We start from the raw sequence: 15,247 nt of genomic DNA on the forward strand, positions 1-15,247 counted from the left end.
TTCTTGTGTAGATGTACACTGCAGAAGGAAGGCCAATGGGAAATGGTCATGGAACAAGAAACAGAAGATAGATGGAGACTGGTTTTAGATATTATGCTGCAGGACATATCTTGCAGCTCAGGAAAATAACAAGACTCCTCCTTTTCTTCGCCATCACCATGTATTTACAAGGCTTACAATACAGGTTCATGAGGTGCAACTTTAATGGCATCTTCTTATTCAACAGACCTGCTGCTTGTGTTTATTTTAAGCCCTTTCTGGTCACTTTTCTGACTAAGTTCTTGGTTCACAAAGGGGCTTAGGCCCCTAAATGCCATTTTAGGCACCTCAGTCCAACATTTATGCCCCACGGACAGTCACAAAACCCCCACTCAGCTGCTGCCTTACCCCATAGATGGCCAGATTGTTTAAGGTATTTAGGCATCGGGTGAAATTTTCAAAAGTATCAAGATGCCTAAAATTCATTGATTCCAATGGGTGTCAGGCACCCAGGTGTGTTTCAAAATCCCACTGGGTGCCTAAATACCTTTAAACCTCTGGGCCTGGGTCCCTAACTTGCCACTGGTAAAGTGCTATAGGTGCCTAAAAGCCTGCCAGGTTAACTGTCTAAGCACCCAGACTCACGCCTAACCCCAGCAGGATCCTCAAATTGGGTGTTCTTCTGCCTACCAGTGGGGCCGATCCAGTAGGTGCTCTCAGAGCACGCCTGAGCCCACCCAGAATGAAAGTCAGGCCTCTCCTTATGACATTTAGCCCAGTGGTTAGAGCTCTCTTGGGAAAACTTGGGTTCGATCCCCCCTTCTCTCCACTGTGGAAAAGGCACTTGAGTCTCCCACTGTGCAGAAGAAGTCCTTAGCCACTGGTGGCTGGGGTATTCTGGGCAAGGTGTCCTCAGTCTGTTCTGTTGAAGCTGTTCCACTGTGTATAAACAATTAAATATGCATTGGGCCAGACATGCAGAGAGTGAGGACCGCACCATAGACTAGTGATTAGGACTCTTACCAGTTGCATCGTGTGGTAACTCAAGTGAATTTAAACAAAGGTGAGATATGATAAGACTGGGATACTGAAATAATGGAGAGGACACAGTAGTATTTCAGAGTGATCTGGATTGCTTGGTAAACTGGGCACAAGCAAACAATATGCATTTTAATATGGCTAAATATAAATGTATGTATCCAGGAACAAAGAATGTAGGCTATCCTTACATGATGGGGGGACTCTGCCCTGGGAAGCAGTGACTCTGAAAAAGATTTGGGGGTCATGGTGGATAATGAACTGAACATGAGCTCTCAGTGTGACACTGTGGCCTAAAGAGTTAATGCAATTATGGGATGTATAAACAGGGGGATCTCGAGTGGGAGCAGAGAGGTTATTTTACCTCTGTAGTTGGCACTGGTGCAACCACTGCTGGAATCCCACATCCAGATCTTGTGCCCATAATTCAAGACAGATGGTGAAACATTGGAGAGGGATCACCATAACAGAGGATCAGATTCAATGTATACCTGAAATTAAAAAGAATAGAAAGAGGACAAAAAAAATGCCACTGTGCCAAAACAATAGAGTAAAGAAGGTTTCAGAGTAACAGCCGTGTTAGTCTGTATTCGCAAAAAGAAAAGGAGTACTTGTGGCACCTTAGAGACTAACCAATTTATTTGAGCATGAGCTTTCGTGAGCTACAGCTCACTTCATCGGATGCATACCGTGGAAACTGCAGCAGACTTTATATACACCCAGAGAACATGAAACAATACCTCCTCCCACCCCACTGTCCTGCTGGTAATAGCTTATCTAAAGTGATCATCAAGTTGGGCCATTTCCAGCACAAATCCAGGTTTTCTCACCCTCCGCCCCCCCATACACAAACTCACTCTCCTGCTGGTAATAGCCCATCCAAAGTGACAACTCTCTACACAATGTGCATGATAATCAAGTTGGGCCATTTCCTGCACAAATCCAGGTTCTCTCACCCCCTCACCCCCCTCCAAAAAAACACACACACAAACTCACTATCCTGCTGGTAATAGCTCATCCAAAGTGACCACTCTCTCTACAATGTGCATGATAATCAAGGTGGGCCATTTCCAGCACAAATCCAGGTTTTCTCACCCCCCCCCCACCCCCATACACACACAAACTCACTCTCCTGCTGGTAATAGCTCATCCAAAGTGACCACTCTCCCTACAATGTGCATGGTAATCAAGGTGGGCCATGTCCAGCACAAATCCAGGCTTTCTCACCCCCCCCCTTTTTTTTCCCCGGGGACACACACACACACACAAACTCACTCTCCTGCTGGCAATAGCTCATCCAAACTGACCACTCTCCAAGTTTAAATCCAAGTTTAACCAGAACGTCTGGGTGGGAGGGGTAGGAAAAAACAAGGGGAAATAGGCTACCTTGCATAATGACTTAGCCACTCCCAGTCTCTATTTAAGCCTAAATTAATAGTATCCAATTTGCAAATGAATTCCAATTCAGCAGTTTCTCGCTGGAGTCTGGATTTGAAGTTTTTTTGTTTTAAGATAGCGACCTTCATGTCTGTGATTGCGTGACCAGAGAGATTGAAGTGTTCTCCGACTGGTTTATGAATGTTATAATTCTTGACATCTGATTTGTGTCCATTTATTCTTTTACGTAGAGACTGTCCAGTTTGACCAACGTACATGGCAGAGGGGCATTGCTGGCACATGATGGCATATATCACATTGGTGGATGTGCAGGTGAACGAGCCTCTGATAGTGTGGCTGATGTTATTAGGCCCTGTGTTGGTGTCCCCTGAATAGATATGTGGGCACAGTTGGCAACGGGCTTTGTTGCAAGGATAAGTTCCTGGGTTAGTGGTTCTGTTGTGTGGTATGTGGTTGTTGGTGAGTATTTGCTTCAGGTTGCGGGGCTGTCTGTAGGCAAGGACTGGTAAAGAAAGTAAAGAAGCAGTTTGAAGCAAAAAGGCATGCTTTAAAAATTGGAAGTCAAATCCCACTGAGGAAAATAGAATGGAGCATAAAATCTGGCAAGTCAAGTGTAAAAGTATAATTAAGCAGGCCAAAAAAGAATTTAAGAGCATCTAGCAAAAGACTCAAAATCTAAAAGAAAAAAAAAATTAAGTACGTCAGAAGCAGGAAGCCTGCCAAAAAATCAGTGGGGCCATTGGACAATCGAGGTGCTAAAGAAGCACTTGAGGAAGATAAGGCCATTGCAGAGAAGGTAAATGAATTCTTTGCATCTGTCTTCACTGCAGAAGATATGAGAGAGATTCTTACACCTGAGCCTTTCTTTTTAGGTGGCAAATCCAAAGAGCTGTCCCAGATTGAGATGTCAAAAGAGGAGGTTTTGGAACAAATTTATAAACAGTAAGAAATCACCAGGACCATAGGGTATTCACCCAAGAGTTCTGAAGGAACTCAAATATGAAATTTCAGAACTACTAACTGTGATATGTAACCGACAAGATAGTTAAATCCAAAGCAGACTGGGAAGAGATAAAAAAAGATCTCATAAAACTAGGTGACTGGGCAACAAAATGGCAGATGAAATTCAGTGTTGGTGAATTCAAAGTAATGCACACTGGAAAACATAATCCCACCTATACATAAAAAATGATGGGGTCTAAAGTAGCTGTTACCACTCAAGAAAAAGATGTTGGAGTGACTGTGGATAGTTCTCTAAAAACATCTGCTGAATGTGCAGCGGCAGTCAAAAAAGCGAACAGAATGTGAGAAACCATTAGGAAAGGGATAGATAATAAAAACAGAAAATATGTTAATGCCACTATATAAATCCATGGTATGCCCACACCCTGGATACTGCATGCAATTCTGGTTACCCCATCTCAAAAAAGATATATTAGAATTGGAAAAGGTTCAGAAAAGGGCAACAAAAATTATTAGGGTTATGGGACAGCTTCCCTATGAGGAGAGATTAAAAATATGGGGACTATTCAGTTTGGAAAAGAGGCGACTAAGGGGGTATATGATAGAGGTCTATAAAACCATGAATGTTGTGGAGAAAGTGAATAAGGAAGTGTTATTTACCCCTTCACATAACACAAGAACCAGGGGTCACCTAATGAAATTAATAGGCAGCAGGTTTAATACAAACAAAAGGAAGTACTTCTTCACACAACACACAACCTGTGGAACTCATTGCCAGGGGATGTTGTGAAGGTGAAAACTATAACTTTGGAATCAAAAAAGAATTAGATAAGTTCATGGAGGATAGGTCCATCAATGGCTATTAGTCAAGGTGGTCAGGAATGCAACCCAATGCTTTAGGTGTCTCTAAACCTCTGACTGCCAGATGCTGGAACTGGATGATGCCGGATGATAGGGGATGGATCATTTGTTGATTGCTCTGTTCTGTTCATTCCCTTTGAAGCATCTGTCATTTTCCACTGTTGGAAGACAGGATACTGAGCTAGATGGGCCATTGTTCTGACCCAATATTACAGTACTTATGTTCTCAATCTATTTAGCTTAACAATGAGAAGGTGACTTGATCACAGTCTATAAATATCTACTTGGGGAACAAATATTTAATAATGGGCTCTTCAATCTAGCAGATAAAGGTATAACATGGTCCAATGGCTGGAAGCTGAAACTAGACAAATTCAGAGTGGAAATAAGGCATACATTTTTAATGGTCAGAGTAATTAACTGGAACAATTTACAAAGGGTTGTGGTGCATTCTCCATCGCTGGCATTTTTTAAATCAAGATCTGCTCTAGGAATTATTTTGGGGGAATTCTCTAGCCTGTGTTATACATGATATCAGAATAGATGAGCACAATGGTCCCTTCTGGCCTTGGAATATATGAATCTCTGAATACTGAGGCATGAGGACATGAAATGATTTTCCCATAGCTAAACAGCAATATTCAAACATAGCAGAACTGGTGCTGGCTGGAAAACAAGAACTTCGGACATTTGATTTTATTCTAATGGGGAGTGAAAATGACACTTTTTGATTTTTTTCATGAAAAATAAAAAGAAGAAGGAAACTTTGACCCACTTGCTGCAGAACAGCCAATAGCCTGGGACACTCACCTGGGATGTGAGAAGTTCAAGTCCCTGTTCTGCCTAATTGAGAGGAGAGACTTGAATCTGGTTCTTCCACATCCTAGGTGAGAGCTTAAACACTGGGCTACTCTGGGGTGGATTGCTCTCTTATTCTGAGCAGAAATTTCATCCTGGACCTGAGAAACCTTCCTGACAGATGTCTCATTGAAACGGGTACATTTTAGCAAAACGGTTTGGTTTTGACATTCGGCGTTTTCTGACCAAAAAAAAAAACTTTAATTGAAAAATTCCTGGACAGCTCTAATTGGAGCTAAGTTCTTCTTTCCACTGGATCATGCAGTGGATCAAAAATGAAGGGCCAGGTTTTTAAAGGTGTTTTTTAGGTGCCCAGTGGGATTTTCAAAAGCATCTAGATGCCTAACATCCATTGATTTTAATGGATTGTATGTGCCTAGGTTCATCTCAGAATCCCTCTAGGTGCCTTTAAAAATCTGGCCCCAAGTGTCTAAGAGAGAGCCTAAAAGACCTGAATCTGACCTACAGATGACAGCCCAATCCCACTGAATTTAGTGAATTTGTTCCTGATTTACAACCCTTCTACAAACTGGGAACCAGAAAGCCATGGATGTTAAGTCCCTTGCCCAAAATTACAGGGTAAGACACTGGCATGCAGAAACTGGACCCGAGGTCTCCATTCAGATCCCACATTCCCCATTATGTAAAAAAGATAAAAATTAAGCTAAATGAGTTTGCCCCTGGTTACCATAGAATTAGCTATACCAGGCTAATTGAATTCACAGTAAAATGTGGATATTGTCACTCACATTTATATGGCTCAATTCAACCCCTTAAAAATCCCAGGGATTTAATGAAAACAGTCAACTTACTGTGCTGAGAAGTGTGGCTTTATCCCAGCTGAAACTGTTTCTTTCTCAACGTCAAGGTACTGCTGGCCACAAAAGGAATCACTGAAGCTCATATATCTATCTATCTACCTCTGATGTTCCTATCACTGTAGGATCTGGATGCCAAATGTTAGGTAACCAAAGGACCATTTCACTGTTCTCAGTGAGACTGAATATCAATAAACTCAGACCTCTTGCTTGCTGCCTTTGAGCTGTGTGGCTGACTCTGGGTTTCTCTGGCAGCAAAGAGTTGGTGCTGCGGGTAGAAGATTTATCCATGTCTGTTCTCTAGAGCGGTTGGTGAGTCGCTCCCTGGAGCCCTGTTCGTCAGATATAGCAACTCCTTCCCACCCCACCCTCTGCTGCCTCCATTGCCCATTAATAGTAAAGTTATCGGAGGTCTTTGTCATCAGGTGTCTTTTTTTTTTTTTTGCCAGCCAATGGCTATCACAGGAAATAAATGTCCCCTTCTCAAGCCTTACCTGTTGCTTGCAGCTTTCATATTATCAGGGGCAGCAGTAGTCATAGGAGGTTCATGAATGAGAATGGAGAAGATTTATAACCACATGGGGTGGAAGGATGGCCTAGTGCGTTGGGGATCCATTTAGTCATTGCAATGCCCTATATTGCAGTGCCTAACTTTTAGTTGACCTGCCACCCAAGGGAAACCACAGATCCTCTGTTTGGTGCCCCAGATCCCCATACAATGCCTGGGGAGATGCCTGAGGGTGGATGCATAAAGCCAGCACACCAGGTGGGGAGCTGCCTAAGCCAGCCAGTAGCAGATGCCAAGGAGAGGGATGTGTTCTAGCAGGGAGTTTTGTGTCTAAGTCCAGGCAGAAAGGAGTTGCCTAGCTCTTCTAGCAATTCACTGCCAGGAGCGCCTCTTCTGGAGCCAGGCATCTAAGTTGTTTCTTGCAAGATTGGTGGTGGCACATACCTAACCACACAGCAGATGGCCATGGGTGTGGGGGAGAGAGGACTGCACCCATGGGGCATCTAGCCCAGGAGTTTGAGACGTCCCATGGAGACCACAGCTCAGCTCCCCTCTCTTCCTGGTAGGGAGCAGGGTTTGAACAGGGGTTCCCCCCTCAGCGGGATGCCCCCACCACTGGGCTATGGAGCGGGTCCCACATTCTCTCCGGACCAAGGCATGTTTCATTATGGATGCAAAGTCAAACGGCTGCAGCAGGAGAGATGGAGAGAGCCCCATGTCAGGCTATCCCATAGCCCAGAGGTTTGGGCGCTCTCCTGAGAGGGAACAGATCCCTGTTTGGGCCCCTTCTCCTCAGGCAGAGGGGGGACTTGAACTGGCTACTGTCATATCCCAGCTGAGTGCCTTAACCAATGGCTTGAAGGAGACTTTTGCCTCCCCACCCCACCAGCTGTGTTGGGTGGAATGACGTATGCTCTGAGGACACCTACAGGATCGGGCCCTGCAGGTGAGCTCGGTGGGGGAATGTCCAACTTCACCTGCTTTGAGGTTCCCGCTGGGGCTTAGCCGTGAGCTAGGCATCTGGGTGCCTGCCTGAGGCAGCAACTTAGGTGCCAACAGGGTTATTCAGCAGCTGAGTGTGGGGTTCTGTGGATCATGGGTGCGTCTAAGGACTGGTCTACACTAGAAAGTTAGGTCGACATAAGTCAACTTGCATCGCTCTATCTGTGCATGTGTCTACACTTTTGCCTCTGGCTGACATAAGCACCCCGTTCAGGTGATGCAGTAAAACCACCTCCCTGAGTGGCATTGAGCCATGGTCGACCTACAGAGGTTGATGCTGCATGAGTGTAGACCAGGGTCGGCAACCTTTCAGAAGTGGTCGGCCAAATCTTCATTTATTCACTTTAATTTAAGGTTTTGCGTGCCAGTAATACATTTTAATGTTTTTAGAAGGTCTCTCTCTCTCTATAAGTCTATATATTATATAACTAAACTACTGTCGTGTGTACAGTAAACAAGGTTTTCAAACTGTTTAAGAAGCTTCATTTAAAATGAAATTAAAATGCTGATCTTGTGCCGCCGGCCCGCTCAGCCCGTTGCCAGCCTGGGGTTCCGTTCACCTAGGCCAGCAGCAGGCTGTGCTGGAGTCAGGGCTGGGGTCGTGGGGGGTGCAGGGGTCAGGGCAGGGGGCTGGGTGTGTGTGTGGGGCTGCTGGGGTCAGGGCAGGGGGCTGGGTGTGTGGGGGGGGCTGCAGGGGTCAGGGCAGAGGGCTGGGGGGTGTAGGGGTCAGGACAGAGGGCTGGTGGTGTGGGCTAGGGTTGTGGGGATGCTCCCAGCACCCTGCCCAGAGCAGCTCACGGCAGGGGGCTGGAGGGGATATGTCCTAATTTCACCCCCTTCCACAAGGCCCTGTCCCCACCTCTTCTCCACCTCCTCCCCGGAGCAGCTAGCTGCTGCGGCTCCGCTTCTCCCCCTCCCTCGCAAGGGCCATCAGCTGATCTGCGGCAGGGAGGCAGAGGAGGAGGGGCAGGAACCCAGCACGCAGGGGGAAGAGGCGGGGGAAGGGGGAGCTTGCCTGCCCTGCAACAGTAGCCGGCAGGACCAAGCTTCTTCACCCTGCCCCCGCGGGGCCGGGGGGGGGGGCAGAGAAGAGTGGGCCGGGGTGGGCAGGATTTTTAATGGCACACTGCTGGCTGCCGGGATCCCGGCCGCCGGCCCCGCTCAGCCTGCTGCTGGCCTGGGTTCAGCAGCGGGCTGAGCGGGGCCGGTGGCTGGGACCTGACAGGCAGCAGCGTGCCATTAAAAAGCGGCTCACATGCCGTCTTTGGCACGTGTGCCATAGGTTGCCGACCCCTGGTGTAGACATTGCATGACCTGTGTCAACCCTAACAGTCCTCCAGCAGCTGTCCCACAATGCCTCATTCCATGCAACAATGACTGTACTTGTCACAATGGTGAACTCAACTGCCTCGGGGAGACCAGAAGCCACACACCCTTTTTAAATCCCTGCGTCTTTTTTGAAATGCCTTTTCCTGATTGCCCACCTAGGAGCTCTCCCTTGTTGTGTGCAGCTGCCCAACCCACCATGCCTGCTACACGCTCCAGGCTCGCTCCTTCCTGGAGTAGGCAGGAGGTCTGGGATGTCCTGTGCCTGTGGTGAGAAGAGGTTATGCAGGCACAGTGGCGGACCAGTTGTAGAAAAGGGGACATCTATGAAAAGACGGCGCAGGGACGCAGGCAAAGGGGTATGACAGAGATCAGCAGCAGCGCTGTGTGGAAGTGAAGGAACTTCTCCAGGATACCACAGGGCCAGCAGACCCTATACATCCTGCCATGAACAGTGAGGAGGGAGAAGATACAGTGGGGGACTCCAGCCACGCTGCAAGCCAGGATCTGTTTGAGACTCTGCCACAGCCTAACCGGTCCCGCTTGGCGAGTGCAGATGATCCTGGTGAAGGAGAAGGGGACTCAGATAAGTGTGTTCATGCATTTATCCTTTCAATGCTTATATTTAAAGATGATGCCCAGCCCATCCCCAAGTTAACAAGACTAAGACATCAGATTTTCGCTGGTTTACTCATAAGAGAAGAGGTAGAGGTACAACAAACAGAGGTAGAGTTTGTATCTGCTTTTCATCCCCCTTTGGGAGTTAGGAGGGCCATGTGGAGCAATCTGTTTATGTGCATAAGGATGTCCCTTGTATCCTCCTGTAAGATCCTGATCAAACTTTCATGGAAATACTCTGCAAACTTCTTCCGAAGGTTTCTAGGCATGGCTGCCTTATTCCTTCCTCTGCAGTAGGACACTTTTCCATGCCACTCCACAATGAGTTTGGCGGCCGCCATTGCAGTATACAGGCTAGCAACATATGGGCCTGGGCAGGTTTGAGACACCAGTAACAGCTGTGTTCTCTGTGCCTCTGTGACCCTCAGGAGTGAGATACCAGCTAAGACCACCACCACTTAGGGTGACCACCAATCCTGAATTGGGTGGGACAGTCCTTAAATGCAGAGTTCAAGACCCAGTCCTGGCTGCATGACTCCAGGACAGCATTTGTCCTGGATTCCCTGCATCACAGCTCCGTGCCTGCCCGAGGCTCAGGGGTGGCACCAGCCTCCTTCCGGGGGGTGCTGAGGTGGGCGTTAACCCGCCGCTCGCCACAAGGACCCGCCCCCTGCTCCTCCTCTCCCTGTCCCCCCCCCCCCCCCCGAGGCCCTGTCCCCTGGCCAGGCCAGAAGCCAGAGCCAGGCAGTAGTAAGAGCCACCCAGGGATCCCAGGCCACTGTGAGGAGGCCTGGACCCACCACCTGCCCTGAGTGGCATGCCCCAGGGGGTGGGGACACGGGCTGGAGGCTGCTCTCGGGCACCCCACCCAGAGCAGGCAGAGGGTCTAGGGCTCCTCACAGTGGCCCGGGCTCCCGGGGTGGCTCTTACCATGGGCTGGCTCTCACTTCTGGCCTGGCTAGGGGGTGGGGCCTTGGGAGAAGAGGAGGAGCAGGGGGGTGCGGGCTCAGGGGAAGAGGAGGGGCGGGGCTCGTGCATGTGTCCCGCTTTTGCCTTTTGAAAAGGTGGTCACCCTACACTGTCTGTGACAAATAGTGCCAATAATCAGTGCCCTTGCCCTATAATCATATCCCTGGAATGGGGCCTGAAATATTATAGCTTTGGGCAACAGCAAATCCTTCCCCCCCGACCCCCCAGTAGGCCATATTCCACATGGCTGGAGGTGGAAAGCGGTGTTGTACCAAGGTGATCCAAAACTTCCAGTGTCACTAAGCATGTCTTCTTAAAAGTGTTGATGGGAATAAGGGAAGGTAGTTTTGAAACTTACCTTTCCCCTTCCACTGTGACTGTAAATGATACATCTGTCTCTTTCATCAGCAGCTTCTAGCATGGTGTCCTTTGAGGTGTGCCCCCTCTGCACCCACAGAAGGCCTGACCCTGATGAGGAAGAGAAAGACGAGGACAAGGGAGGACATGTTCGGTGAGATCCTGCAAGCCAGTGCGGCAACAGAGGGCCTGGAGGGCTGACGTGGCAGATGGCATGGAAAAGGGTGGAGCAAACAGGAGAATGGCCCAGGAATCCCAGCAGGAAAAGGAGAGGGAGATGCACCAGGACAAAATGGGCCTTCTCAGGCAGCAAACTCAAATGCTGCAGACCCTGGCTGACCTACTGATCTTCTGGGAGGGAGCAGATGTTCCCATGCCACTGTCCCAGCCTCTCTTTGAGGAGCCCCCACCACTGCCACTCCAAGTGGGGTACAGGGTCAAGGGGGCAGAACCCCATGCATGGCCCTGAAGTGTCTGAACCTAGCCCTGAGAGTCAACAGAGCTTTATGGAGATTAAAAGTGTCTCTTTCCACAGGCTCCTGGGAACAGCCCTGCTCAGAGTAGTGACTCCTGGAGGGACCAGCACTAGCTGCTGTAGAGGGAGGGGCAGTGCCCCCCAATTAACAATTCTTCACTGACCTCCATGTCAGGGAGGTTCCCTGTGAGTTAGTGGCTGGCGGGAGACCTGCTCCAATGTGGTTTAATTCATTCTCCGATCTAATGTAAATGTGAAGGCTCTTGTGATCCCTGTCAATGATTCACCTTGATGGTCTCTTTGTCTGAGTGATACCTTGTGGCAGGGAGTTCTCCAGTTTAACTGTGTATTGAGCAGGATTGGGCGGAGCCCACCCTGGAGTCACTGTTCAGAAGAGCGGAGCTGGGCCAGGCAGAGGAAGGAGGAGAGTAGGGAAGGAAGAAAGTGGTGGCCTGGGTTAGCCAATGGGAAGATGGAGGAGAGAATGGGCTGGTGTTTGGAGGTGGGGTGGAAGGGAAAAGTGGTGGTGGGCTGTTCCCTGGGTCTGGGGCCATGTCAGGGGAGTGGGGCTGAGCAGAGGAGGGGACCGGTGGGCAGAGAGGTTAAGCAGGGATCTCTGAGGAAGCTGAGTCACAAAATCTGGGTGGGGAACTTGGCTCTGGCCCATGGTAGGGGAATCTCAAAGGACAGGGGCTGGAAAGGGCTGTGGGATGGAAGGTTGTGAGTGGAGAACAAGGGTATTAGGGACTGTGGGTGTTTGTTTGGGGGGGTCTGGGCTGTGTGAGACAGAGGGAGGGAGATACACAGGGACTAGGGTAAGAGGTGTTCAGTGGATGGAGGACAAGGTGGGGGCTGGAGTCAAAAGGCCTGAATCTCCTCTTCCTTAGACCAGCTGTACTGCATCATAACTCCACTCAGTTACCCTGGGGTGAGAGGGGAGTCAGCCCCATTAAATTACTCCTGACTGAGTATGGGTCGTGTCAGCCCCATTGCCTGCAATGGAGTTACTTCTAACTTGGGGCTCAGATCCTCACAGCAGGGTCTCCAGTGCTTGATGGTTACTCCACCAGAGTGCAGGCCAGATACCAGCCCTTTGGGGGAAATCAAGTTACAATGCTATTAGCCATAGTGTGTAGCTTTCCAGTTAGGCAAATCAGTCTTTGAAGTGGTTGGTGTGGTGCTAAACAGATTACAGTGCGCATGTGTATGGAGAGAGCATGAACTGGTTGAATGCTACCTCTGGCTCACAGGACCTAAGCTTCTGAAGGAGGAATGGTCTGGCCATCAAACCTGAGCCCCAAATGGGATCTGAGTTTGACTTTAATGGTGGGCCAAAATCTGAAACTAAAAGCAGGCAGCGTCTGCCTCTGTCCAAGGGTTTTTAATTTTTGGAAATGGCACCTGAGCACAGCAGAAAATTTAGAAGGTGCTGAAACTATTTTTGGAATGAAAATAGGTTACACATGCACATTCCTGCTGGGTGAGGAGGATGAGTGGGGGAACAGCAGGAGAGGGTGTTACCTGGCGGTTTTCTGAACCCAAAGCTCTCAGTAACTTGCGAGGCAGTGTCAGGAAATAAATCAATGGGGACACAGTGCATCCATCTGATAAGTGATTGATATAAACAGTGCAAACAAGAGTGCTTTCACTTAAAGCTTTTACTTTATTTAGTCTCCAGCACATACACACACAGGCAACGGGTTATGTTAGAGCACCCCAAACTATAATTACCCCAAGGTCTGGAGTGGTCCTTGAGTGTCCAGTGGCAGATTTACAGTGGCCAGCCTTCCGTCTGCTGCTGGGGAACTCAAGACGGGTTCACAGCAGAGTTCACTTAACCCAGATCTTGTCCCCTTCTTATCCTTACAAGTGTTACATAGCTTACCAGTCAAAACCAACCGTTAAGCAAGAAGCAGATGTTACAAAACACGTCACTGAAAAAAATAATAATGTTAGCAAGCAATTTTGAGCTGTTAGCCTTGCAGCTATATTTCCACATAACAGCAGTCAAAACTATAGCCAGACTTCCTGTTTTTCTAAGATGCAAACTTCAGCAATTTCAAACGAGAGCTTATCAGGAAGGAGGCAGGGTCATACTCATGTCTTGTGGTTGCTCAACCCCCTCCCTTCTGGCTTGCCTAGTTATGCTATGGTTACTACAAAGGTCTTAGAGCTGCTTTTAGCAATGAGCAAGATAATCAGGATTCCAGCTACTGGCAGTGGCCTGGGCATTTTGCTAGTTGCCAAAAGCTCCCCTAACAAGGGGTTTGGGGAGTAGCGACAGAGTGGTGATTAAAGTGGGGGATAAATGGGGTGGGTGGGTCACTTGGAGAGGAGTGGTAGCTTGGTGGAGTGGAGTGGAGTGGAGTGGAGCGGAGTGGAGGGGAAGGGTGGGACACTGCAAAGGGGGAAGTGATAGTGAATGACAGATGACTGGGGGAAAATAGGGGCAGGGGCAGAACAGGTATGCCTGACAGCCCCATATTTCCTTCCTGTGTGCGTGCCAATATCTGCCTTTACCATTCAATACAGCTTCAGCTATTGCCTTTTCCGGGGGACAACCTTAACTCTGTGTTAACTAAAGTTTTGTTTTCATTTGTTGCAATAGATAGATAGATAGATAGATAGATAGATAGATAGGTTCTTAACTAATTTAGCTGATGTAAGCCCAAAGTAACTCCATTAACTTTAGTTAACTTAGTTTGGATCATTACCACTCTGAATACAGCATTTTACATAAAGAGATTGCACATCACATTCCTGTGGAGACAATACTGTCTTCAGTTGATTCTATCTGTAAAGACACACAGAATGAAGCCATGGTAATGGGAGAAATCTGGAAATTTTATTCTTGGTTAATAATGTTCACCGAGTCAGTTTCCTCAGAGCACCTTTAATTCCCTTGTTCCTCATGCTGTAGATGATTGGATTCATGATTGGTGGTACCACAGAACAGAGCACACCCACCACAAGATCCAGACCTGATAAACATCTGGAGGATGGCTTCACGTAGGCAAAGAGGCAAGTGCAAACAAACAAGGAGACCACAATGAGGTGAGGGAGGCAGGTGGAGATGGCTTTATGCCAGCCCCGCTCAGAGGGGATTCTCAGCACCGTGGTGAAGATCTGAACATATGACACAACTATTAAAACAAAGCAGCTGATAGTTAAACATGCAAAAAAGGAAATAACCCCAAATTCATTGAGATATGAGTCAGAGCAAGCGAGCTTGAGTAGCTGGGGGATTTCACAGAAGAACTGATCCACCATGTTGCCTCCACAGAAGGTTAACGCAAATGTGTTCCCAGTGTGAAGTGCAGAGCAGAAAATATCACTGATCCAAGCACTGGCTGCCATTTCAATACAAGCTCTCCTGTTTATCACTGTCTCATAGTGCAGTGGTTCGCAGATGGCGACGTAGTGGTTGTACGCCATGATGGTGAGAAAACCAAGGTCAACAGCAGTGAAACAAATGAAGAGAAAGACTTCGGCAATGCACCCAGAATAAGAAATCGACCTGGTGTTCAATAGGGAATTAGCCATAGTCTTGGGGACAGTGACAGAGATGGATCCGAGGTTTATTATGGACAAATTCATCAGGACGAAGTACATGAGGGTGTGAAGATGGTGGTCCAGGGCTACAGCTGTAATAATGAGGAGGTTCCCTATCAGGGCTGCCAGGAAAATCCCTAGAAACACCACAAAGTGCAAAATCTGCAGCTCTCAAGCCTGAGAAAAGCTCAGGAGAAGGAACTCAGTCACAGTGGTTTGGTTGGACATGTTCCTGCTCAGGACATTGTGTGCTGCCTGTGAAGGGAAGGGCAAGGGCAATGTCAGGATAGAGCGCTCCTGCCTCCTCACGTCTGACAATCACACCAATATTCAGGTGCATTATCACACCAGTGTAAATTGGTATAGTTCCCTTAACAGACGGCTCCGTTTCCACCAGCTGACTGTCCATCCAAGATGTGGCTTGATAAAAAGCAGTGTAAGTATGGAACGAGTTGCAACACACATCCAATAATCTTAGGAACGACGGTCCTGCTATTGCAACAATGGAGAGCTGTTTTAGGAGAG

At 48.1% G+C, this 15,247-nt stretch overlaps 1 protein-coding gene across 1 annotated transcript; it reads right to left on the bottom strand.

Moving 5' to 3' along the window:
* Positions 1-14,035: 14,035 nt before the first annotated feature.
* Positions 14,036-14,605, bottom strand: LOC144274034 (olfactory receptor 14A16-like). Its single transcript, XM_077832740.1, has one exon. It carries the CDS (start codon positions 14,603-14,605, stop codon positions 14,036-14,038), a length of 570 nt encoding a protein of 189 aa, XP_077688866.1.
* Positions 14,606-15,247: the final 642 nt, after the last annotated feature.

This window comes from Eretmochelys imbricata, chromosome 14 (genome assembly GCF_965152235.1).
Source record: "Eretmochelys imbricata isolate rEreImb1 chromosome 14, rEreImb1.hap1, whole genome shotgun sequence".
NCBI lineage: Eukaryota > Metazoa > Chordata > Testudines > Cheloniidae > Eretmochelys > Eretmochelys imbricata.